This window comes from Salvelinus fontinalis, chromosome 37 (assembly GCF_029448725.1).
Source record: "Salvelinus fontinalis isolate EN_2023a chromosome 37, ASM2944872v1, whole genome shotgun sequence".
In the NCBI taxonomy this organism is placed as follows: domain Eukaryota; kingdom Metazoa; phylum Chordata; class Actinopteri; order Salmoniformes; family Salmonidae; genus Salvelinus; species Salvelinus fontinalis.
Genome location: NC_074701.1, coordinates 21,178,419 through 21,204,285, shown reverse-complemented (window position 1 = coordinate 21,204,285; position 25,867 = coordinate 21,178,419). Strand labels below are relative to the sequence as shown.

Here is a 25,867-nt window from a genome sequence, read left to right as displayed (position 1 = left end):
GATTGCACCAGATTTGCGAGTTCTTGCAGTGAGATGTTACCCCACTCTTCCACCAAGGCACCTGCAAGTTCCCAGACATTTCTGGGGGGAATGGCCCTAGCCCTCACTCTCCGATCCAACAGGTTCCAGACGTGCTCAATGGGATTGAGATCCGGGCTCTTCTCTGGCTATGGCAGAACACTGACAACAGTCACATGCTGTGACACACCGCCCCAGACCATGACGGACCCTCCACCTCCAAATCGATCCCGCTCCAGAGTACAGGCCTCGGTGTAACGCTCATTCCTTAGACAAAAAACGTGAATCCGACCGTCACCCCTGGTGAGACAAAAACGCGACTCGTCAGTGAAGAGCACTTTATGCCAGTTCTGTCTGGTCCAGCGATGTGGGTTTGTGCCCATAGGCAACATTGTTGTCGGTGCTTTCTGGTGAGGCCCCACCTTACAACAGGCCTACAAGCCCTCAGTCCAGCCTCTCTCAGCCTATTGGGGACAGTCTGAGCACTGATGCAGCGCTCGGGCAGTTGCTGTTGCCATCCTGTACCTGTCCCGCACGTGTGATGTTTGGATGTACCGATCCTATGCAGGTGTTGTTACACGTGGTCTGCCACTGCGAAGACGATCAGCTGTCCATCCTGTCTCCCTGTAGCGCTGTCTTAGGCGTCTCACAGTCATAACTGTGACCTTAATTGCCTACCGTCTGTAAGCTGTTAGTGTCTTAACGACCGTTCCACAGGTGCATGTTAATTAATTGCGTATGGTTCATTGAACAAGCATGGGAAACAGTGTTTAAACCCTTTACAATGAAGATCTATGAAGTTATTTAGATTTTTACGAATTATCTTTGAAAGACAGGGTCCTGATTAATGGACGTTTCTTTTTTTTCCTGAGTTTAGGTTAACTGCAGCTCTGATTGGTTATACCTCACTGGTCTGTGTAGAGTTTGGCTGAGTTGTGCATGTCAGTGCATTAAAATCCTACTCTGATGCGTTTTGCCTACAACAACATTTCTTGCATAGTTTGTTTTGCTTCAGTATGTGTTGCATTGAACGTAGCTAATATTGCGTTGATTAGATCACAATTGCCACAGTAAAGGGACACGTGATAGTGTTAACAGGTAAAACGGTGGTCACCAACCTTATGAGTCACTGAGTGAAAATGCAAGCCGAGATTTACCTCAGATTTTTTATAACATTACTTATAAAACATAAGAATGTGCGACATTAACCAATTAAAAACAGTACTATAGCAATGAGGGTTGTGCAGTAAGCTATAGGCTCAATACATTATCACTGCATATTGGCTTTGCATGAATTGCCCTGCCAATGCATTGTTGTTTGGGCCATTTTTTAAATTATATTGACCAAAATATAAACACAACATGTAAAGTGTTGGTCTGATGTTTCATGAACTGAAATAAAGTATCCCAGAAATGTTCCATACGCACAAAAAGCATATTTCTCTAAAATGTTGTGCACAAATTAGTTTACATCCCTGTTATTGAGCATTTATCCTTTGACAAGATAATCCGTCCACCTGACAGGTGTGGCATATCAAGAAGCTGATTAAACAGCATGATCATTACAAAGGTGCAGCTTATGCTGGGGACAATAAAAGGCCACTAAAATGTGCAGTTTTATCACACAACAGAATGCCGCAGATGTCTCAGGTTTTGAGGGAGCGTGCAATTGGCATGCTGTCTGCAGGAATGTCCACCAGAGCTGTTGCCAGATAATTTTATGTCAATTTCTTTACCATAAGCTACCTCCAACAACTTTTTAGAGAATTTGGCAGTACGTACAACCGGCCTCACAACCGCAGACCATGTGTAACCACACAAGCCAAGGACCTCCACATCAGGCATCTTCACCTGCGGGATTGTCTGAGACCAGCCACCCAGGCAGCTGATGAAACTCAGGAGTATTTCTGTCTGTAATAAACTCATTCTGATTGGCTGGGCCTGGCTCCCCAGTGGGCATGCCTGGCTTCCAAATGGGTTGGCCTATGCCCTCCCAGGCCCACCCATGGATGTGCCCATGCCCAGTCATGTGGAATCCATAGATTAAGGCCCAATGAATTTATTTCAATTGACTGATTTCCTTACATGAACTGTAACTCAGTTAAATTGTTGAAATTGTTAAATGTTGTGTTTATATTTTTGTTCAGTATATATTTCAACATTTTAGATAGGCTATATGATCACAAAAGTAATAGATCCATTTTTGTATTACTTGTCAGGCACAGCTGAATGGAAATAGGACGAACTTGCATTTTATGACTTAGAAAAGTGTTGAATACAAAGTGTTGACAGTGCTGAGTAAGGACAAACATGAACTCACTCATAAAAACAGCAGCTCTTTGGTGTATTCGTTGACAGTCTCTCTCTAGTCATAGTTTTAAACGTTTTGAAATTTACCAGTATCAACTTTGCTGTAGCTGTCTTTTATACCTGCTTGTTCCTGCATAAATGGTAATCTGAGCCATCCGATTGACCAGCGGTAGGCCTATAGTGCACTTGATTTGCTCCCCGGGCCCGCAAGGAAGGCAGAGTTTGTACCTTCAGACACATGGTTAAAAATGTCAACAGTTGCCTACCCGGCGTGCAGGGCAGCTGAATCGGGTGAACCTACCGCCAACAGCCCGAGATTAATAAAAAAATAGGAACACACGGCTTTATAGTTGGGTTTTTTACAGAAATGTTTGGCGATCGACTAGGTATGCCTTGGAGATCGACCAGTCCATCGCGATTGTCCGGTTGGTGACCACTGCTCTAGAAAGTTGAGTGAAGTTCAATAATATTTATTCTGCGTGGCCGTCCCAGGGGAGCTGCGCCCACACACGCACGCAGCTTAGAGGGAACATTGCTTGCAATCCTTTAATCAACATTAGTACACAGAGGGCCAGAGCTGGTCACCTCATTCTGAGGTCAGGGCACCACTCTCTCTCTGCCTCTTTATTGGTCTGTCACTCCCACTCTGACTTTATCTCTGTCCATTGTGTAGCCTCATTTTCTCCCTCTGTCCTCCTCTACCATCATAGTGTCTTTTTAGAAAATGCATAAATGCTGTCTTTCACGCTAGTTAGCTTTGGCTCGCGAGACTACCTCTAACGTCCTTCATACTGGACACAGAGACATAAAAATGGTATCAATTAGTTCATCTGACTCTGGGGTACATAAAGTACATAAAGGGCCTCATTGCCAAAATCCTGAAGTATCCCTTTAACACTGGATAGTCTTCTCACAGTAAAGTGCATGTTTATCTATCTCTGAAGACCTAGCATGAGCTTCAAGGAAATAACTATAAAGGCCTGTATCCTAGCTGTGATCTTTGTATAAATCATCGGAAGTCAGACCTTCCCAGAAATTGTGTCAATCAATCAATCAACCAATCCATCCATCCAATTCCCTAAATGACATGGGTGTAACGGTTCACCAAACCCACAGTTCAGTACATATTGTGGTTTTGAGATCACGGTTCGGTACGGTTTCGGTACAGCAGGGAAATTAAATGCCATTCACAATGTTCAGCATTCACAATGTTCCTTGCATTGTCTGTTGTGACAGGATTGTTATGTTGGGCATCTCAAGTTTCACTCTGATGCTGCGTTTGTAACCATGTGGGAGGTGGGTATTTACCAGTTGTGAAGTCGTAAATACCAATTGGATGGATTCATGTGATTTGAACTTGTTGAGGATTGCCGATTGGCTAATGGCCAACAAACTGTGCCAACCATAAACTAAAAGTACAGCTGTCATGCTTGTAATTTATAGAGTTCAAAAACCACATTTAAAGATTGCTTTTTGTAAATAATGTTTGTTGTTGCCCGAAAATGCTTTTATATAGGCCATTTCCTTAGTAGGTGACGTCATGGGTCACCTTATGGGAGAAGTGGGTGGTTAGGATAATAGACAAGTTTCCCACTAGTAATTACCAGTTGGAGGCAATTGAAGTGGCTTTTCTCAGTCGTATGTGGTAAATTCCCACTTGGTTAGAACGCACCATGACACTGCCTCCTTCAGTGCCAGATGAGTGTCTGTAGCACGGTCCATCTCCCACTCCGGGGTAACGTGATGGGCTGCTGCTGTTAATTAAGCGCAAACATTTCGGCTATGGTTTGCTTATATAGAGAGTGTACTACATGTTTCCTGATATGGGTGCAAGAGGGAAGTTCGTAAAGTGTCTTGAGTACTTTCACGAGGTGCTGAAAACCCCTATTCTCATCCACAGACACTGGGCGGATATCAGCGGCTATAAACCATAGACTGTAAAACATATAAACATAACCTACCTATCGCTCTTGTAATTTCTTTGGCCCGGTCAGAATCAGCTGCCAAGGGCTGTTTGAATGCAGAGGGGAGATGGTGTTGTGTTGTTTATTTGCATTTCCGTCTTGTTCCGGTATACTGGGGTGATTTCGGCATTCAAGTTTGCGCTCAATTTTGAGGTGTTGGCAGCTGCATAGGGTATTCGTGTTGAACGTGGCAACATACTGTTAACGTTTTATCCACAACTCTCTGTCCATTTCCATTGTAATCTAATGGGAAGCCCAAAATCTTCCCAGACTGGACACTTAAACGATGATGTAAGATCCTCCAATTCTGGTTTATCCTCCACACCACTCGCCATCGTACAGAACTAGTTCCCGGCTGCGCCTCACAAAAGGACAGTTTGAAATGTTCCAATTCAGATTAGAATTTTGATTACAACGTGCACATAGGCTCTTTTAATGGAAAAGCCTGACATTTTTATTGTGTTGCTCATATTTACTCAAACGGTTTGGTACGTGTACCGTTGCCCCCTTACTAACTGAATAACAGATTCTCACCCCGCCTGGGTTGCCATCAGAGGCAGTGACGATGAGACGGTACTGGTCAGTTGTCTCCCTGTCCAGAGGCTTCCCCAAAAGCAGCAGGCCTATCCTGTAGAGGGAGAGACAACAACACACAACAGCATTAGTCAACAGCAAAACCCATGCTCTACTAAATCCATCCAGGATTTGTTGGTTTCCTCACTACTGGATCTGCAATGACTGGATAAGCTACAGTACAGTATAATGAGCAGGTGTACTTGAGGCATGAACACACTTTCTCTTCACACCTCTCTCTTTCTTTTTGTCTCCCTCTCTCACACACACACACACAGACACACACAAACACACTCACACGATTGGAAACACAGACAGAAACATGCAGCTACACATTTTTCTCCTTTCCGCCTGCACTCTCATGGCTATAATTTAAAGCTTCTTTTACCAGGTAGGTCAGCCATGACGTTACAGAGCCTACACTTCCTCGCCTGTCTGTCTGCCCCCCAATGCATCACAGCCTGAGAGGACCAGCCCCAAGCTTGATTAAAGTTGTCAATTTTCCAAGTGAGTTCTCTTAGTTATGGCCCGTACATTTCTCCGCCACCAATTGAGATGGCGTTCACAAGGCCAAGTACATTTTTCTCCAAACAGCATAAAAATGCAAAGCAGTGTCCTCCACAGCAAAGTTGTTGTACCCATGGCCACAAAGGCCTAAAATCCATCTTCTGCACAGAATGAAGCCCTGGGGACAAAGAGCAGTGAAGCTGAACTTGAATATGATGATTATAATAATGATGATGATGATGATCTTTGCTTCTCAGACAACAGGGAATCCATCCCAAGCTGCTCGAAGTTGTGAACTCTACTCCGACCCTGTTTGAGAGGACACTGATCACGTATGATAGCGGCCAGCAGCTACAGGAGAGATCCTAGAGAGAAGACGCGGTTGTCAGATTGATAGGATATTGTTAACACACAGTGGAGGGCAAGTGTAGGAAGGTCGTGCTGGATGTGAGTGATTCTGCACAACATATTTGCTTCTTTCCGTGTGCATGAACCTGTAAGTATTTTCCCCAGTACTGAACATATGATCTCTGGTATCTGCTATTCTACTTGTATGTCCTCTCTTTGACTCTGTAGCATATTTTGTGTGTATCATACGAGTGATGTGTCCAGGCCTTGTTGTAGTGATCTTTGCTCTCTATTCTTGGCTAAAAGTGGGAAAAGATCTGAGTCTGAGTTTCTATGTCTCTACCCATCATGCCTCTGGGGAACCTGCTCCATTTAGAGGGAGTTATAGACCAAGGAGCCCATTATTCATATAGCCGTATCAAACCAGCACCATATGTGGCCTGAATCTGAACATCCTACGCTGCACAAAACCTATGCCGCCCCGTCATCCCCCTCAAGAGTTCTGGATGGGCTTGAAAAATGAGAGAGCAGCTCCGACTAGGATGCCATAATTATCTCGCATGCTCATCAAGCATACATTACCGGTTAATTATCCTTCGATTCATCAGAAGTCCCCAGCACATGGTTAGGGGAATATACAGTGGTGTACTTATACAGTAAATCTGCTGAGGGCTGTTATAGTAATGTGTAACCATTCGACCTCTCCAACAGACACAGTAGGATATGCGCTTGTTTTAGGAAGACGTCAAGTGTATCTGCTCGGAGAGAGATTCCTGTACCAACCACAGATGTCTCAGAGTCCTGGAGATATTGTCACATCTTTTCTTACTGCTGCTACCACCGGGCCTGCGCAAAGTAATCATCCCTCCATACAAAAAATCGCTCCAACATGGAGACAGATTAAGAGTAAACAAACTAAAACAAAAGAGAGGGAAACAATGCCTAAACAAGCCTTCCTGGCATGGCTGGGAGAGGCTTTAATCAATTAGAGAAACAAATGGCTGTAAGGGTGCCTTGTTTTCAGTCTCCCCATGTCTCCTCATCACGGCGCCATTGCACGGGACGCTTCCCACTTTATTTCCTTGTTTATTTAAGGGGCAGTAAACAGCACTCGCCTCGTAAATATTTGATGGTGTTTCTCCTCTCGCCTCTATCCCTCTCTCACTCCACCCCCTCCGCCTCCTCTCCCATTCCTTGCTCTGACAGACTGTATTGGCAGTGGGTGACTGATGACAATTTTCATCTTCTTTCTGGTTGTATCCTCCTTCTCCACCTCCTTCTCCTTTTCACGCATTGACCCGTGTAACAACTCAATGAGGCTGAGGACTGTCTGTGCTTTCTAGGCTATAGGGGAGGATGTTGTAGAGGATTTCCACTAGCTAGCTCATGAAGCTATGTTTTCTAAACATGGATGATGATAGATGCAGTTGACCCAGGGTGTTTTTGTTCTGTTCTCAATATACAGTGCATTCGGAATGTATTCAGACCTTACATTACAGCCTTATTCTAAAATGTATTAAATAAAACATGTTCCTCATCAATCTACACACAATAACCCACAATGACAAAGAAAAATAGTTTGTTTTCTGTTTGCAAATGTATTAAAAACAAAAAAACAAAATACCTTATTTACAAAAGTATTCAGACTGAAATTGAGCTCAGGTGCATCCTGTTTACATTGATCATCCATGAGATGTTTCTACAACTTGATTGGAGTCCACCTGTGGTAAATTCAATTGAGTGGACATGATTTGGAAAGGCAAACACCTGTCTATATAAGGTCCCACAGTTGACAGTGCATGTCAGAACAAAAACCAAGCCATGAGGTCGAAGGAATTGTTCGTGGAGCTCCGAGACAGGATTGTGTCGAGGCACAAATCTGGGGAAGGGTACCCAAAAATGTCTGCAGCATTGTAGGTCCCCAAGAACACAGTGGCCTCCATCATTCCTAAATGGAAGAAGTTTGGTAACACCAAGACTCTTCCTAGAGCTGGCCGCCTGGCCAAAGAGCATTCCGGGAGAAGGGCCTTGGTCAGGGAGGTGACCAACAACCTGATGGTCACTCTGACCGAGCTCCAGAGTTCCTCTGTGGAGATAGGAGAACCTTCCAGAAGGACAACCATCTCCGCAGCATTCCACCAATCAGGCCTTCGTGGTAGAGTGGCCAGTTTGGAAGCCACTTCTCAGTAAAAGGCACATAACAGCCCGCTTGGAGTTTGCCAAAAGGCACCTAAAGTACTCTCAGACCTTGAGAAACAAGATTCTCTGGTCTGATAAAACCAAGATTTAACTCTTTGGCCTGAATGCCAAGCGTCATGTCTGGAGGAAACCTAGCACCATCCCTACGAGGAAGCATGGTGGTGGCAGCATCATGCTGTGGGGATGTTTTTCAGCGGAAAGGACTGGGAGACTAGTTAGGATCAAGGGGAAGATGAACGAAGCAAAGTACAGAGAGATCCTTGATGAAAACCTGATCCAGAGTGCTCAGGACCTCAGATTGGGGCAAAGGTTCACCTTCCAATAGGACAAAAAACGTAAGCACACAGCCAAAACATAGCAGGAGTAGCCATGGGACAAGTCCCTGAATGTCCTTGAGTGGCCCAGCCAGAGCCTGGACTTGAACCCGATCTCTGGAAAGTCCTGAAAATAGCTGTGCAGCGAAGTTCCCCATCCAAACTGACAGAGCTTGAGAGGATCTGCAGGGAAGGACTGAAGAAACTCCCAAAATACAGGTGTGCCAAGCTTGTAGCGTCATACCCAAGAAGACTCGAGGCTATAATCCCTGCCAAAGGTTCTTCAACAAAGTACTGAGTAAAGGGTCTGAATACTTGTATTATATATTTGTACTTTTTTTGCTAAAAAATAAACAAATCTGTTGTTGCTTTGTCATTATGGGGTATTTTGTGTAGATTGATGAGGAAAACAATTTGGAAAATATATTTTAGAATAAGGCTGTAACATAACAAAATTTGGAAAAAGTCAAAGGGTCTGAATACTTCCCGAATGCACTGTATGCTGCCATCATTATTTACATATTAAATATTTTTGTAGCCTAAACAAGCCATAGTTTCACTATAAAGTTTCAAAGCTGATCTGCATCTGTATCACATAAAGCACCTATTAAAAAGTCATAATAGGCATTGGCTCATGTAAGTTTTTGTACCACCAAGCCTTTAGTAAACCCAGTAATTTGTTGCTTCAAGTCTAATCAGGAAAAGTATCCACATAATCCTGTCAGCCTCGGGGACAGATGTGAATGTTCTGAATTTTGCCCTTGTCCAAATGTAACAAGTTAGGTTAATTGTACAGGCCATTGACTCAGGGCACATTCTAGACAAGAGGCTCGTTAGGATAATTGTGCCTCATTTTGTGAATAATTTCTTAAAATATATTTCCACATGGTCATTACTCATACTAACAACTTTAATATTTCTCATTCTCAAGGACTGAAACAAGACAAGGCACAAATGCTATTCTGAATCATCCATCCATCCATATTACGTTTTAGAGAGGTTGAAGACTTGCTGGATATCCCCACTCAAAATCTGGTATGTGATTGGGTCATTCTCTCTGTCTGTGGCCTATGAAAAACAACAAGAACAGAAGATAGAAATCAAGGATGCGTTTACTTCCACCGCCAACACAAATGCTTAAAATCTATTAAATCATATGATATTACAGTACATCTGATAATCCATACTGGCTGGTTTAGGATTTGCTGTTTGCTAAACTCAAACGCTTCCATGATCTCAACCTGAGTAATCACACTGCCCTCTCCTGACCTCCATCGATCTAGTTATGTGACCTTTGACTCCTGCTGTGTATCTCACCTGTAGGTTGAGCAGGATGGCTCCTATCCTCATGGCCTCGCTGACCTCCAGGTTGTAGATGAAGAGGGGGAAGCGTGGGGGGCTCTGGTTGTTGGGGGGCAGCACCTCGATGTACACCGTGGTGATAGAGCTCCTGGGGGGGTGGAGGGCAACAAGAGGGCGGAAGTAAAGGTAATGGTCTGGTTTTCAGGTTCAATGGCTATTGCTACCCTGTAGGCACCTCCAAATTACTACAGGTGAGAAACATTACACAAGAATCACCTGTCTCCAACCAAATTAATTTGAATTCTGAATAATTTAGTCCTGGCCATTTTTTGACACAATATTTTCTTGGTCTAGTGCAGTTGTTAATCAAACATATACACGCGTGAACACCAAAATGTTTTCAATTTAAACCTATTGAAAAAGTGTGAATCGTGCATGGGTACCAATATATTAGAGCGCAAGTGTAATAGTACATTGGTGGTTCATCAGGGAATTGAAGGTTGTCATGGGTTTCCTGGCATCCAACAAGGACATCAAGAGGCTGATAAAGGTAGTTGAACAAGCCAATGAGGGAGCCGTGCCCTCATATACAGTAAGCTAAATATGATATTGTATATAGCATATTGAACGGCCTTACAGAAACAAGGAGCTATCATGAAGAAAGTGCTTCAGTTTCCAACCGGTAGCCTAAATGTGTTAATTTGAAAAAGCTGCTGAACAGTATGCATACAGAGGCACTGTTTGCCAAGGCCAATAGATGTGTGTTTGCACAGTCTGACCCAGTCATGGCAAACTATCTTCAGCAAAACCCATTCTACTGCAGGCGTCACCTCTTTCTGTTCAAAACTCCAATACTGACGTAAAGTTTGAGTTTTTAGCCAAGGCTAAGATAGTCCATATAAACTTTCAGAAAAGTTTGCTAGTCACTTGCTACTTGCCAACAGGAATATGAGGCAACAACTACATAAAAAGCAACACAACTAAAAAGCAACACAACTATTATCAATGATAGTTGAAAATAAAGAGAAATACATGAAGAATATGTATTTCTAATGTCTGTAAGAAGGAAGCCATCTCATACTTGATTCTAAACAGTTTGTCTCAACAGCCAGTCAAATATGTCTTCATACAGCCTCTTACCATTCACAACTTCAATCACAGCGGATACATTACTCGATATGCACATTCAATAAAGAATACATTGATTCAATTTGCATGAATTGAATAGACCTACAAGTGACTGTACAGTAGGAATAAACAATCAGATGGAACAACGACTAAATAAGATGGATGAATACATGTATGAAATCCTGACTTATTGAATACTTGGTCAACTGAAGGAGTCCGAAAAATGAAAAACTGAGTAAGAAACAAGATTTTACATCAAAAATAATCACCTAAATAATCCATAGATATTAATATACAGTCATTTCAATGCACACATTAACAAATGAAAGGTGTGATTGAGCAAAAGAAAGGCTGAAAGAACAAATAGATATAAAAATGAATGTATGAAATGAATGTACCTTCTCTGGATCTCTGGTGCATTGTCCGCAGCCTTCACTGTGAGGGCGTAAGAACGGCCCACGCTAAGGGCTATCCCGGGTGCGATGGTGATTCGTCCAGTGCGGTTATTGATGATGAAAACACCCTGCGCTCCGGCAAGGATCTCATAGGTCACCAGACCGTTTAACCCCTCATCAGCATCCAATGCCATCAGCTGAGAGAGAGAGAGAGAGAGAGAGAGAGAGAGCGAGAGAGAGAGGGAGGGAGAGTCAGTGTGAGAGAGGAAGAATTCAGTGTATCTCAGCAGGATGTGGAGGGCCCTAAAATCAACATTCAAAGCCGCCAACTATTCAATTTACTAAACTGAGTTGAAAATGTTCCTAGGCAGGCAATAGTGATTCGTGAGAGGGCCCCACTTGTTTTTGTAATGTTATGTGTACAGGACCGGCATACACTGAGTGACATTTACCAGACGGCTACTCTTGTAAGCTGTGTGTAGTTAGTGATGAGTGTGTTGACTCATAACCCCCCGTCCTAGCAGATATATCCGCGGGACAGACAGGTTTAGATATTAAACATTATGTGGCTGAAGGGCGGGTGTGTCAAGACTTCCGCCGAAGTCGGCCCCTCTCCTTGTTCGGCGATCGACGTCACCGGCTTTCTTGCCATCGCCGCTCCATTTTTCATATTTCCATTTGTTTTGTCTTGTTCCATACACACCTGGTTTTCATTCCCTAATCACACTGAATGTATTTAGTCCACTGTTCCCCTCCATGCCTGTGTGTGAAATTGTTTTATGTTGTGTGGGTATTGTCACGCGCCAGACTTTTGTTCATGTTCCGTGTTTTGGGCACATTTCTGTACTTATGTGCTTTCATTTAGACCGGAATAAAAAAGTGCGCCTGTTTACTATACTCTGCTCTCCTGCACCTGACTTCGCCTCCAGTACACACTCGTAACAGGGTGGGTGACGGCTGGGTTGAATAAAGAGAAACAATACCTTAAAAATGTCATAAATTTATAATTATTGTGTTATTTATATAGGCTACATTGAGGTTTTTCTTTAATTATTTTAGGCTATCTGGTATTACTGCATACGCCTAAACTTTAGGATTTAATTGTACACGTGCGCCAAATAGCCTACACAGCCAATCGCCAAATAATGCTTTTAGGAAGGGCAGAAAAAGTTAAAGTCAATCCACAGAGGCAAAAAGGACATTGTTGAAGTTTAATTCAATAAGACCAAGCTGAGAAAGTTGAAAATAAAGAGGGCCAGAAAAGTAAACAAATATATATTTCTGCAGTCTTTGACCTTAGCCTATATTGCATTTTCTATATTTGCTGGTTTGGGTTGGGTGCAGGCCTCAGATTTTCACTTTATCAGATATAGTCGGGCAGTTGCAGATGGGCTATACCCGCGCACCACTAGTGTGTATACAGAACTACTGACCTTTTCTAACTGCTACAGTAAACAACTTCTCCTCCCTTCTAAAATATCGATCGTAATTGAGTGAGAATCTATGGGCTCTATTTTAACTTTTTATGGCTGCAGCGGCAGTATTGAGTAGCTCTGATTAAAGGTGCCCATTTCAAACGGCCTCGTACTCAAGGCTCGTACTCATTCTATGCCAACGGGGAGAAATGATGGTGCCTGTACGTGTGACATAGCCTATTTGTTGTTTCGTTTTGTTTAGAATTTGATTAGAAATATTCGTTCTCTTTTTAGGCCTTATCAATAATGAATTTAAACTTGCTTATTGACAATGTTTGGCATGTCCATGCTCAGCCATATTGCAATTTAGAGCCCTTATATCAGTGTGAATGCTATTGAAGCCATGCAATTACTAGAACCATTTGGACTGCAAATGGGTTCAAATTAACACATTTTGCAAAGATTCTGTAGGTCTACATTTTGGTATTTCGTTTCTGTAAGCCATTTAACAAACGTTAATGGACTAATATTGGAATTTGACTTGATTCCAAGGCAATACAAAACATTCCGTAAATACACAACCTAAAGCAAACACATATTTCACACATATTTCACGTTCTGATTGGCTAGTAAGTGGCCAAGCCTCGACACAACCACACCTTGTTTATTCATCTTAACCAAGACCTTTCGCGCCAATGCCAGCAAATGTGCCAATAATTGTGATTGTGAAAATATAAAAATGATTTCTGACACACCACTGAACCTATAGCACTACCACCTGATCTTAGATTTACCCTTGCGTTAGGTTTGTTAAACTGCTCCCAGTAGGTTTTATAAACATATTGGAACAATCTTACAGACCGCATTAACACTTCTCCAGAAGTTGCATTGCAAACAGACGTTGTCACAATAAAACCAGGAAGGTGAATCTTTCTAATACATTTTTGTTGTAATAAAAATAAACAGAAAACAAGCAATTTTTACAGGTTACAGATAACTTCTAAATACGAGGTTCACCAGAATTCACAGAGGTTCTCATCTCTCGTTTCATGATAGGAATGGGCACGTAGCCTACATCATGGAGGGGGTTTTACTTACGTCCAAAACAGGACCTGCATTGCTCCAATAATGTGGGCCTGCCAACAATGCATAGATAAAAAGGGAATGTCAGCTCACTGTTTTATTCCTCTCAAACTTTATATTTTAATAAAGCTTTGGTGATTATGATTAATTTCCAATCGGTCTCAGAAGCCAAACCCTTTACCGATAGTCTTGACTACTTCCCAACTGCATTGGGCAGACAAAAAAAAGCCTTAATTAAGAGGAGGTGGTTTTCATGCTTGGTTTTTAATCAGCCTACCCGCTTACCCCTTCAAAGTTGGAGGATATATATGCAAATAAAAGATGACTGGTCACCGGTCAGAATAAACAGATCAGATTGTGCTGTCATGATCTGGGCCAAAAACTCAATCCCACCCAGGTTGAAATTCCAGCATTATTTTTCAAGCAGCTCTTACACAAAAAGGGCATTATCATAATTTTCACAATTTTAGTTTTGTTATCGCACTGCCCCTTTAATATGTCTGTCTAATTCTAATTCTACAGGTCATTTTGCAGGGCTCTGGCAGTGCACCTCCTTGCACTAAGGCGGAGGTACCGGTCCTGCTGCTGGGTTGTTGCCCTCCTACGGCCTCCTCCACGTCTCCTGATGTACTGGCTTGTCTCCTGGTAGCGCCTGCATGCTCTGGACACTACGCTGACAGACACAGCAAACCTTTTTGCCACAGTTCGCATTGATGTGACATCCTGGATGAACTGCACTACCTGAGCCACTTGTGTGGGTTGTAGACTCCGTCTCATGCTACCACTAGAGTGAGAGCACCGCCAGCATTCAAAAGTGACCAAAACATCAGCCAGGAAGCATAGGAACTGAGAAGTGGTCTGTGGTCACCACCCGCAGAATCACTCCTGTTTTGGGGGGTGTCTTGCTAATTGCCTATAATTTCCACCTTTTGTCTATTCCATTTGCACAACAGCATGTGAAATTTATTGTCAATCAGTGTTGCTTCCTAAGTGGACAGTTTGATTTCACAGAAGTGTGATTGACTTGGAGTTACATTGTGTTGTTTAAGTGTTCCCTTTATTTTTTTGAGCAGTGTAGGTGCAACACTTTTTATTAAATGTATAATTTAATCGCTCTCACAGGCTCATTTCTGTCCATTAAGAACCAACGATGTGCTAACTTTTTGTAGCATTTCTGAGAATCCTAGATTTCTTTCAGCTGAATCTCAGAGTTCTAAAACCTAACCAAATCACTTGGGTTGTGCAGCAACAGCGATAGTAGCTAGCCAACTCCAGTCGGATGAGAGGCAAGCTACAAGAACACGAAGTTAGCTATATTTTCCTATGGAAGGGTTTTCACATGGATGAAGTCATCTGTGTAACTGTTGGCATTGAGACTTGACACTTGCCTGAAATAAGCACAAATATGATAGCGAACGTCCTTGGCTGCTATTGCCAGTTAGCTAGCCAAATAAAGTTAGCCAGTAACGTTAGCTAGCCAACAAAGCTGTAACGTTAACGTTAGCTGTATGGATGAATCATGCACCGGCACAACTCAATGTTGACAATATACACTATATATACAAAAGTATGTGGATACCCCTTAAAATTTGTGGATACAGTTATTTCAGCCACACCCTTTGCCGACAGGTGTATAAAATCGAGCACACAGCCATGCAATCTCCATAGACAAACATTGGCAGTAGAATGGTGTCATGACTTCATAGGTGCCAGACCCCCCCCATTTTATGATGGTCATAAATACCTGCAGGAACTCTCTCTCTCCCACACAATGAAAGGGGAGTTAAAAATTCCTTTGTTACAACAGAGAGATTTTCTGGTATTGTGACATCCAAGGTTGGATAATGAAACAATATTTCTGTAGTCCAAACAGTTGGAAGGGTCCGTGGGTACTTATTAAAGAACAATCATGTCGAATGCATTACTAATTTGTGATGTAACTAAGGACAGCAGAACATAACTATCTCTGAATGTGTATATTTCCCAGTGATCAGATTCACATCCAGATGTTGTGGAACTTATATGATTAAATACGAAACTATTTGTGAGAAAATGTAATGTGATGTTAGCCTTCTAAATTAGATAATTGTTTTCATTTGAAGTCTTAACCAGTTAGTGACCACACCCATGTGAGCACAGACATTATGTCGGCGTCATGGAATGCCCCTTTTTCTGAAGTGCGTGACAAATGTACATCAGACCAAGCAGGCGAACGTTGTGAACCGGACGTCACGAATGGTTAGACTCTACAAGACCAGTACACGGACAGCGTGAGCTGAAGGTACGAAATGGTTAGAAACTCTGAAACTTTCTCGAGGAAAGAAGATGTACACAGGAACATTCAGTCTGCAGCTGTTTAACTCTTGAAGCTAGGGGGCAGAATTTTTATGTTTGGAAAATTAACGTTCCCAATGTAAGCCGCCTATTTCTCAGGTCCAGATGCTAGAATATGCATTTAATTGACAGAGTAGGATAGAAAACACTCTAAAGTTTCCAAAACTGTCAAAATATTGTCTGTGAGTATAACAGAACTGATTTTGCAGGCAAAAACCTTAGGAAATCCAACCCGGAAATGGTTCTTATTTTGAAAAATCACTGTTCCATTGCCTGCCTTTCGTCCATTTAAAGGGATATCAACCAGATTCCTTTTCCTATGGCTTCCTCAGGGTGTGAACAGTCTTTCAACATAGTTTCAAGCTTTTATTCTGAAAAATGAGTGAGATTTATCAAATCGCGTCAGTGGATAGCCAATGTCCTTCCATTAGTTCATGTGCGCGACTGGTAGCTAGACATTTTCTTTCTCTCTTCTATTGAATAGTTTACAGTCGGGTTGAAATATTATCGATTATTTATGTTAAAAACAACCTGAGGATTGTTTATAAAAAACGTTTGACATGTTTCTACGAACTTTACGTATACTATTTGGAATTTTCATCAAGCCTTGATGACCTGCCTAAGGCTGTGGAATACTGAACATAACGCGCCAAACAAATGGAGGTTTTTTGATATAAAAATTATTTTTATCGAACAAAAGGAACATTTATTGTGTAACTGGGAGTCTCGTGAGTGCAAACATCCGAAGATCATCAAAGGTAAGCGAATAATTGTATTGCTTTTCTGACTTCCGTGACCAATCTACATTGCTGCTAGGTGTTTGTAATGTTTTGTCTAGTGATCGATAAACTATTTTCAAAATCTGACACGACAGGTGGATTAACAACAAGCTAAGCTGTGTTTTGCTATATTGCACTTCTGATATCATGAATATAAATATTTTTAGCAATTATTTTTGAATTTGGCGCTCTGCAATTCAGCGGTTGTTGATGAAAATGATCCCGCTAAAGGGATCCGTGCATCAAGAAGTTAAATACTTTAGTACGGTACTCAGAAAAATCCATTCTAAAGAACATTTCCCAATCAAACGACTATTGGTATGTCTGACGTATCCATTATAACACAGCCCGCTGAACAAGCTACAACTACGAAAGACTTTGATCTCTGGTGGACAAACCAGAGACTTTCTGTCGAATTACTCCCCAGACGGACCGGCAATTTCAACAGAGAGAGAACAAAGACGTACACACATAAATATGTACATTGCAATTCTTTCGAATGGGCGGCCATTCAAGTGCAAAGTATTCTCATTTCCATGAGCAAAGTTCCCAGCTGTATGTACATTATTCCTTTGCCTTTGTCTCCTGCTCTTTCTTACATGCCCCCCCCTTTCCCTCTCTTTTGAATCAGCCATTTTGTGTAACAAGCCAGGTGCACCTAGGTTAAACAACACCAACATCATTGTTTGTTGCGCGACCTTTGCACAGTCAAAAGAAAACGTAATGCTTCCTAATTTGGTTAGCTATGTGACTGTTTGCAATATATCAACTGTTAGATTTTTTTTACATTAAAAAGCAAGAGAAATAAACTTTCAATCAGTACTGAGTGAATGAACAACAATAAAAGCTTCCTGTCATCAACATACATCCCATTTAAATAGTGTCAAGATAATGCGTTTATGACAGGGTTCGTAGCATAAGTGTAAACGGCGATTTATTGTCAATCTGGTGTCTGTATTGGCCGTATGGCATTTACTGTGATGCGGCATTCATACTTCTTGCGCTTCGCAGAGCAGAGCTGTTTTGAAGGAAGATGTCAAGGAAGAACGTTTTGGTTTATACAGGACGTACCTCCCCCCACCTACCATCAACCAATCATGTCAATGCAGAGTTATACGGAGCTATACAGAGCCCTCTGCAAAATGTGGGAGGCGCATGGCGATGCGGTGCAGAGCTTGATTTGGCCTACGCAAGCCTCCGGAATCTCCGCCATTTCATCACACCCTCCGTATGGAGCCTCTGGACCTCATTTCCGGATCAAGCAATATATTGGCTTATCGTAAACATTGCTAAATAAAAAGGTTTAAGAAAGTACAGGCAGACACCACATTACTGCATGACAAAACAGCTCGCTCAATCAAGCATGATGGTCTTGTATGAAGTATAAAAGCAAAGCTTGTTTTTATATAATAATAAAAGCTTGAAAATGTGGGATTAGCGTGCTGTGTGAAAAATCCAATGCTTAAATTTGTATGCTGTACAAATCACATTATTGTGGGAGCACCTCCTTTAAGAGTATGAATTAGGCTGTTTGAGAATGTTTAAATACTATAAGATACCTGCCTACACATTGTTTGAAATACAATAGACCAACATAGCTACTGTAGTAGGTCAAAGCTGTGTGCTGGAAGTAGAGCATGGGTAGAGTACAGTAGGCATTGTGGTGCTCATGTGAAATTCGTTTATTTTTCGGCTTCAGACTAATGCCTACTTCTCACTTAAAATGTAGTTTTTTGTTTTAAATAGATCTTAGAACTATCTCCAAAATGGAACAGCCACCCTGTCACGATCGTCGTAATGAGCGGACCAAGGCGCAGCGTGATTGAAGTTCCACATCTTTATTATGGTGAAACTTTAAACAAAAAGAATAAACCAATAACGAAACGTGAAAGTAGTGGTGCACATGCACAAACACAAAACAATATCCCACAAACACAGGTGGGAAAAATGGCTACCTAAATATGATCCCCAATTAGAGGCAACGATTACCAACTGCCTCTAATTGGGAACCATACAAAACACCAACATAGAAATATTGAGCTAGAACACCCCCTAGTCACGCCCTGACCTACTACACCATAGAGAACCAAGGGCTCTCTATGGTCAGGGCGTGACACACCCCTCCATTCTGGCCAATTCATTTGGACACTCCACTGTTTAGAACTCGTGGCACCCATCGCCAGGCTTTAATTTAACGTCAGCTCCATATCTGCAAGGCCTTGCTATGTTAATCTGTGCTAGGCTAGCCTACTAAACCCTTTTTCCATATAGAGCTATGATGTCTAAGAGATGAAATAGCAGCAGCAGCATCAAATAAACCTGCCTCCTTAGAGGCCAGGAGATTCTCATATAAACTGCTTATAAAAACAGGTTAAATGGTCGCACCGTCCACCACGTGACCCCTGGCCTAATTTCAGCTGGGCTGGGCGGCTGATTTTAAACACAGATTAAACTTGACCTTTTCTATGTCTGACATTTTTTTTGTGACTGTGTGCTGAGCGACTGAGATGGGAGATCATGCTCTGCTTACCAAATGAGAGACAAACGCACGCTGCTGCTGAACGAACCACACAAAACCAGATATGTCAATGTGGGGACTTCCTGCTGGAAACACTTTGACCCTAAACACAAACGTGCACGTATGCACTCATATACACTCACTCACACACACACCAAACCCAACCCCAGACCTTTAAACCAATCAAAATAGAATTCTAGTCAAACTAAATAAACTCTGCAATCCATTCAGACATATTGTAGAGATGACGACAAACCATAAACCAGATCTCCCTGGAGCAAATATTTTTATTAAACCCCTTTTTCGTGTTATCCAATTAGTAGTTAAACATTTACATCATTTACATTTAAATCATTTAGCAGACGCTCTTATCCAGAGCGACTTACAAGTACATACATTCATACTTTTTTGTGCTGGCCCCCCGTGGGAATCGAACCCACAACCCTGGCATTGCAAGCGCCATGCTCTACCAACTGAGCCACACGGGACCAAAGTCTTGTCCCATTGCTGCAACACCTGTATGGACTTGGGAGAGGCCAAGGTTGAGAGCCATCCGTCCTCCGGAACACAACCCTGCCAAGCCACACTGCTCGCTTAACACAGAAGCCAGCCGCACCAATGTGTCAGAGGAAACAATGTACAGCTGGCGACCGAAGTCAGTGTGCATGCGCCCGGCCCGCCACAAGGAGTCACTAGAGAGTGATGGGCCAAACTCTCCCCTAACCTAACCCAGACAACACTGGGCCAATTGTGGGCCGCCTCATGGGTCTCCCGATCTCGGCAGGCTGCGACACAGCCCGGGATCGACCCGGGGTCTGTAGTGACGCCTCTAGCACTGCAATGCAGCGCCTTAGACCGCTGCACCCCTCGGGAGGACCCTGGAGCTATTTCAGTGACAATTGTTGTTATAGGAGAGGAGATTGATTTGGAGTCCTGACTGTTGACTCATGGTAGTGTATTACGTCAAGTTATGTCAATATTGAGCTGATGATATTTGAGTCTAGACCACTGTATTAACCTGTTGGGGATGGGGGCGCTGTTTAGACTATTTATGCTAATGTGGCTAATTTTTTAAACGGCTTCCCACAAAATCCTTGATCGTACAATATGCATATTATTATTATTATTGGATAGAAAACAGTCTATAGTTTCTATAGGAGTTGAAATTTTGTCTCTAAGTGGAACAGAGCCCATTCTACAGCAATTTCCCTGACATGGAGTCAGATTTGAGAAACGTTGGCCACTTTTCTGAAGTCATTTAAAAGGGCTCTGTCGTTGCTATGACTATACGGACACTTCTTACGTCTTCCCCTGGATGCCTTTACGTGATGACGATTCCAACGGGCTCGATTGCTCGTTCACAGGCCCTACAAATGAAAAAAACCTTTAGCTAGCAAGTCTTTTCTTGCTGCGTAACGCGCGTGGAAGACACCGACCCTCTCCTGTTCCAAGCGTTAGTTTAGCCTGTTATATTTCTCCGGTCATCTTTTCACTCGTTATAGGAGTTACAAACATCACAAAGTAGTTAATTTAAAGCGTTTTATAGCAATTTATATCCGTTTAGTGCGATTTTGGGACATTTATTTTTGCAACGATGTGAAAAGTTGGGCACGCTTTTCAGTTCATCCCGAACGTAGTTGACATTTCCACATGGCAAGAGGACAGCTTTCCACCAAAAGACGATTTCTCCCAAGAAAGGATCCTTTGCCCAAGATACTGATGGAAGAACAGCTCAAGGTAGGACATTTTTATTATGATAAATCGTGTTTCTGTCGAAACATTTTAGTGGCTTAGGACGCCATGTTTTTTGACGTAGCTTCGCTTGGCGCAAACTGTATTGAAAAGTAAGGATAAATTAAAAAATGTAATAACGCAATTGTATTAAGAATTAAATTGTCTATCAATCCCTGTCCACCCTATATTTTTTAGTCACGTTTATGAGTATTTATGTATAAGAGTAGATCACTGTCTAAGTGGCGCAAGGACGTTTTCTTTACCAGCTTGTCTACATTTCACATTGTCTAACCATGATTTTGGTGGCTAAATATAAACATTTTCGATCAAACTGTATATGCATGTTGTAATGTGATGTTACAGGAGTGTCATCGGAAGAATTCTGAGAAGGTTAGTGAAAAAATTAATATCTTTTGGCGATGTTGACTTTTATCGCTCACTTTGGCTAGAATCAATGCTGGGCTGCTAATTGCTATGTGCTAAGCTAATATAACGATTTATTGTGTTTTCGCTGTAAGACACTTAGAAAATCTGAAATATTGTCTGTATTCACAGGATCTGTGTCTTTCGATTCGTGTATGCTGTGTATTTTTACGAAATGTTTGATGATTAGTAGTTAGGTAAACACGTTGCTCATTGTAATTATTCTAGTCCATTTGTGATGGTGGGTGCAATTGTAAACTATGCCATATACCTGAAATATGCACTTTTTTCTAACAAAACCTATCCCATACCATAAATATGTTATCAGACTGTCATCTAATGAGTTTTTTTGTTGGTTAGGGGCTATAAATATCTTAGTTTAGCCGAATTGGTGATGGCTACTGGTGTTGGTGGACAAATAAAAGATGGTGGATTATGCTAATGTGTTTTTAGGTAATAGATGTACATCTTTACATATTGTGTCTTCCCTGTAAAACATTTTAAAAATCGGAAATGTTGACTGGATTCATAAGATCTGTGTCTTTCATTAGCTGTATTGGACTTTAATGTGTGAAAGTTAAATATTTTAAAAAAAAATTTTTTTTGAATTTCGCGGCACTGGTTTTTCAGTGGGGGGGGGGGGGTGCCGCTAGCGCCACGCTGATCCTAGACAGGTTAAGAGAGTAGATTGTTCTTGAGTCATCAGCTCTGATCAAAGAAAGAGTGGATTGTTCTGGGGCTGGGAATGTTGATCTAAGGCAACATTTGTTTGCGGAACTGGACAAGAGAGAAAAAGAGAGGCGGGAGAAATAGAAAGAGACAGAGAGAGAGAGCGAGGGAAAGAAGAGACAGAAAGAGAAAGAGCGAAAGCGCGAGAGAAGAATGAGAGCCAGAGAGAAAGGGGGACAGGAAGATAGAGACAGATATGTATTGATTACCTGTAGTACTGTTTCTCCTTGCTGCATGTCAGTGAACACCTTAACGCTGTAGGAGACTTCACCGAAGGTGGGAGTGTTGTCATTGGCGTCAATCACCAGGATGTTGACAGTCACCCGCATGCTCTCCTGTACCCCATCTGATGCCATCATCTATACACAGAACAACAGTGAGAGCAGTAAAAATCCTGCCTTTAGGACAAAGCCTGTTTCTTGCAAATTCTCTTCCAGTTTCCTTTTGTGTTACGTTTTTCAACTTAACTTCTTATGGCTGGGGGCAGTATTGAGCAGCTTGGATGAATAAGGTGCCCAGAGTAAACTGCCTGCTACTCAGTCCCAGAAGCTAAGATATGCATATTATTAGTAGATTTGGATAGTAAACACTCTGAAGTTTCTAAAACTGTTTGAATGATGTCTGTGAGTGTAACAGAACTCATATGGCAGGCAAAAACCTGAGAAAAAATCCAACCAGGAAGTGGGAAATCTGAGGTTTGTAGGTTTGCCTATCCAATATACAGTGTCTATGGGGTCATATTGCACGTCCTAAGGCTACCACTAGATGTCAACAGTCTTTAGAACATTGTTTGATGCTTCTTCTGTGAAGGATGAGGGAATAAGAGCTGATTGAGTCAGGTGTCTGGCAGAGTGCCACAAACTCAGTCAGGCGAGCCCATGTGAGAGTTAGCTGCGTTCCATCGCATTTCTGAAGACAAAGGAATTCTCCGGTTGAAACATTATTGAAGATTTATGTTAAAAACATCCTAAAGATTGATTCTATACATCGTTTGGCATGTTTCTGCGAACTGTAATGGAATTGTTTGACTTTGTCTGCCCTGCGCGTCGTGAATTTGGATTTTGGAACTAAACGTGCGAACAAAAAGGAGGTATTTGGACATAAAATATGGAAGTTATCGAACAAAACCAACATTTATTGTGGAACTGGGATTCCTGGGAGTGCATTCTGATGAAGATCATCAAAGGTAAGTGAATATTTATAATGCTATTTCTGACTTCTGTTGACTCCACAACATGGCAGGTACCTGTATGGCTTGTTTTTGTGTCTGAGCGTTGTACTCAGAATATTGCATGTTGTGCTTTTTTTTCTTTTTATTAATCTGACACAGCGGTTGCATTAAGGAGAAGTTTATCTAAAGTTCCATGTGTAATACTTGTATCTTTTATCAATGTTTATTATGAGTATTTCTGTAAATTGATGTGGCTCTCTGCAAAACATTACTGAACATAACGGGCCAATGTAAACTAAGATTTTTGAATATAAATAGGAACTTTATTGAACAAAACATACATGTATTGTGTAACATGAAGTCCAATGAGTGTCATCTGATGAAGATCATCAAAGGTTAGTGATTCATTTTATCTCTATTTCTGCTTTTTGTGACTCCTCTCTTTGGCTGGAAAATGGCTGTGTTTTTCTGTGACTAGGTACTGACTTAACATAATCATATGGTGTGCTTTCGCCGTAAAGCCTTTTTGAAATCGGACACTGTGGTGAGATTAACAACAAGTTTATCTTTAAAATGGTGTAAAATACTTGTATGTTTGAGGAATTTTAATTATTAGATTTCTGTTGTTTGAATTTGGCGCCCTGCACTTTCACTGGCTGTTGTCAAGTCGATCCCGTTAACGGGATCTCAGCCATAAGAAGTTTTAAGTGCCTGACTAAAAAAAACAATAGAAAACTGAGATAAAACAGAGTAAATATGAACAAATAAAGGGTACATTAAAGGGTAAAGGGTACAACTTTAATGTGGTATTGCCGGTCCCCCTGGCTTAATTCACAACACAGATGTTGAGGTTTTCCTCAGGAGGGGCGCAAAACTAAATCAAACTTTTGAGACTTACTGTAGAAAGGCACACCCTCACACAGACAAACACAAACATACAGACACGTAAACCACAGGAGGCTGCTGAGGGGAGAACGGCTCATAATAATGGCCGGAACGGAGCAACTGGAATGGCATCAAACACATTGAAACCACATGTTTGATGTATTTGATACCATTCCACTTATTCTGCCCCAGCCATTACCACAAGCCCGACCTCCCCAATTAAGTTGCCACCAACCTCCTGTGACGTACTGTCGTGGAAAATTGCGAGATTATGTTATAGTGCTTGTAAGATTATATTTAATCTTTGTATTGCACTAGAATGGTTGTTTTATTCGACAGAATAGAATCTGTCGACTATTGTGTGTTCAGTGTTCCACTGAGGATGGGCCTCTATGAGAAAGCACTGACAGAGGAGATTTACGATGTCTTTGGCCCGTAAAGCCTAAAGAGCATTCCAGATAGTGAGGTAATGTTTTTGTACTATGAAGTACCAGGAACGAGATTAGAACCTCGTCTTAGAGACCAAACTGAACAATAATTTATAGCTAATGCTATCTGGATATGGAATACTCCTTTCTCAAGTAAAAGGCCCTTTGTGAAGAGTTCTGTGGTTCGTCATGTAAGTTGAGAGGGGTGTATCTTGGCTATAAAATATCTTTGTATTCGACTGTAGGGACTCTCAGAATTCATTATAGACACTGAATTGATCTGAGGGCGATTTTAAAGCTCACATTATTAAAGATGACATTTAAGTATAACTCTGACTGGTGTGTGGTTTGTAACTCTCCTCATTTGGCAATACAGGAAATTGCCACGACAGTACACATACACACACACAGTAAGTGAGAGCAACCCAAAAGAAAGGACAACCAAACAAAACAGAACCCTTGAAGCCAGAATACAGAACATTCAAGGCTTGATTTCAATTTAAATGGACCACTTATTCTCTTACCATTGCTTGCACAAGACAATATAACACAATTGCTTGATGCTCAAGAATTTAAAATTGCAGCAATTTCTTTCATAAGTCCGGATCATTCTAATGGCAACCATCAAAGCCTCAACATAGACATAATAAACATACTATTGATGAAACTCTTCAAAGATAATAGTCACATATCCTTATCACAGCAACAACTCCATGTACAAATCTAAAATCAAATCAAATCGTTTTGGTCGGGTACACATATTTTGCAGATGTTATCACGGATGTAGCTAAATGCTTATGTTCCTAGCTCCAACAGTGCAGTAATACCAAACAGAACAAAACAATACATACAAATCCCCGAATTTAAAAAAAGGATTTAAGAAATATATAAATATTAGAATGAGCACTTTCAGAGTCCCAAATATACAGTACCAGTCAAAAGTTTGAACACACCTACTCATTCAAGGGTTTTTCTTTATTTTTTTATATTTTCAACATTGCAGAATAATAGTGAAGATATCGAAACTATGAAATAACACATATGGAATCATGTAGTAACCAAAAAAGTGTTAAACAAATTAAACTATTCTAAATTTGAGAGTTTTCAAAGTAGCCACCCCTTTACCTTGATGACAGCTTTGCACACTCTTAGCATTCTCTCAACCAGCTTCACCTGGAATGCTTTTCCAACATTCTTGAAGGAGTTCCAAAATATGCTGAGCAATTGTTGGCTACTTTTCCTTAACCTGTTGAGGATGGGGGCGCTGTTGTCACTATTTATGCTAATCGTGTAATTTTTGAAACGGCTTC

The 25,867-nt window shown here is 41.5% G+C and overlaps 1 protein-coding gene across 1 annotated transcript in view; it reads right to left on the bottom strand.

The window, feature by feature from the left end:
- The window catches only part of LOC129836349 (protocadherin-15-like), a 340,099-nt gene that overhangs the window by 145,031 nt on the left and 169,201 nt on the right, over positions 1–25,867 (bottom strand). The window contains exons 15-19 of the mRNA XM_055902394.1: positions 22,283–22,432; positions 11,062–11,255; positions 9,551–9,683; positions 9,222–9,301; positions 4,827–4,920 (exon numbers count right to left, since the gene is read on the bottom strand). Coding sequence (XP_055758369.1) covers positions 4,827–4,920; positions 9,222–9,301; positions 9,551–9,683; positions 11,062–11,255; positions 22,283–22,432 — 651 coding nt within the window. The remainder of the gene's footprint in view (positions 1–4,826; positions 4,921–9,221; positions 9,302–9,550; positions 9,684–11,061; positions 11,256–22,282; positions 22,433–25,867) is intronic.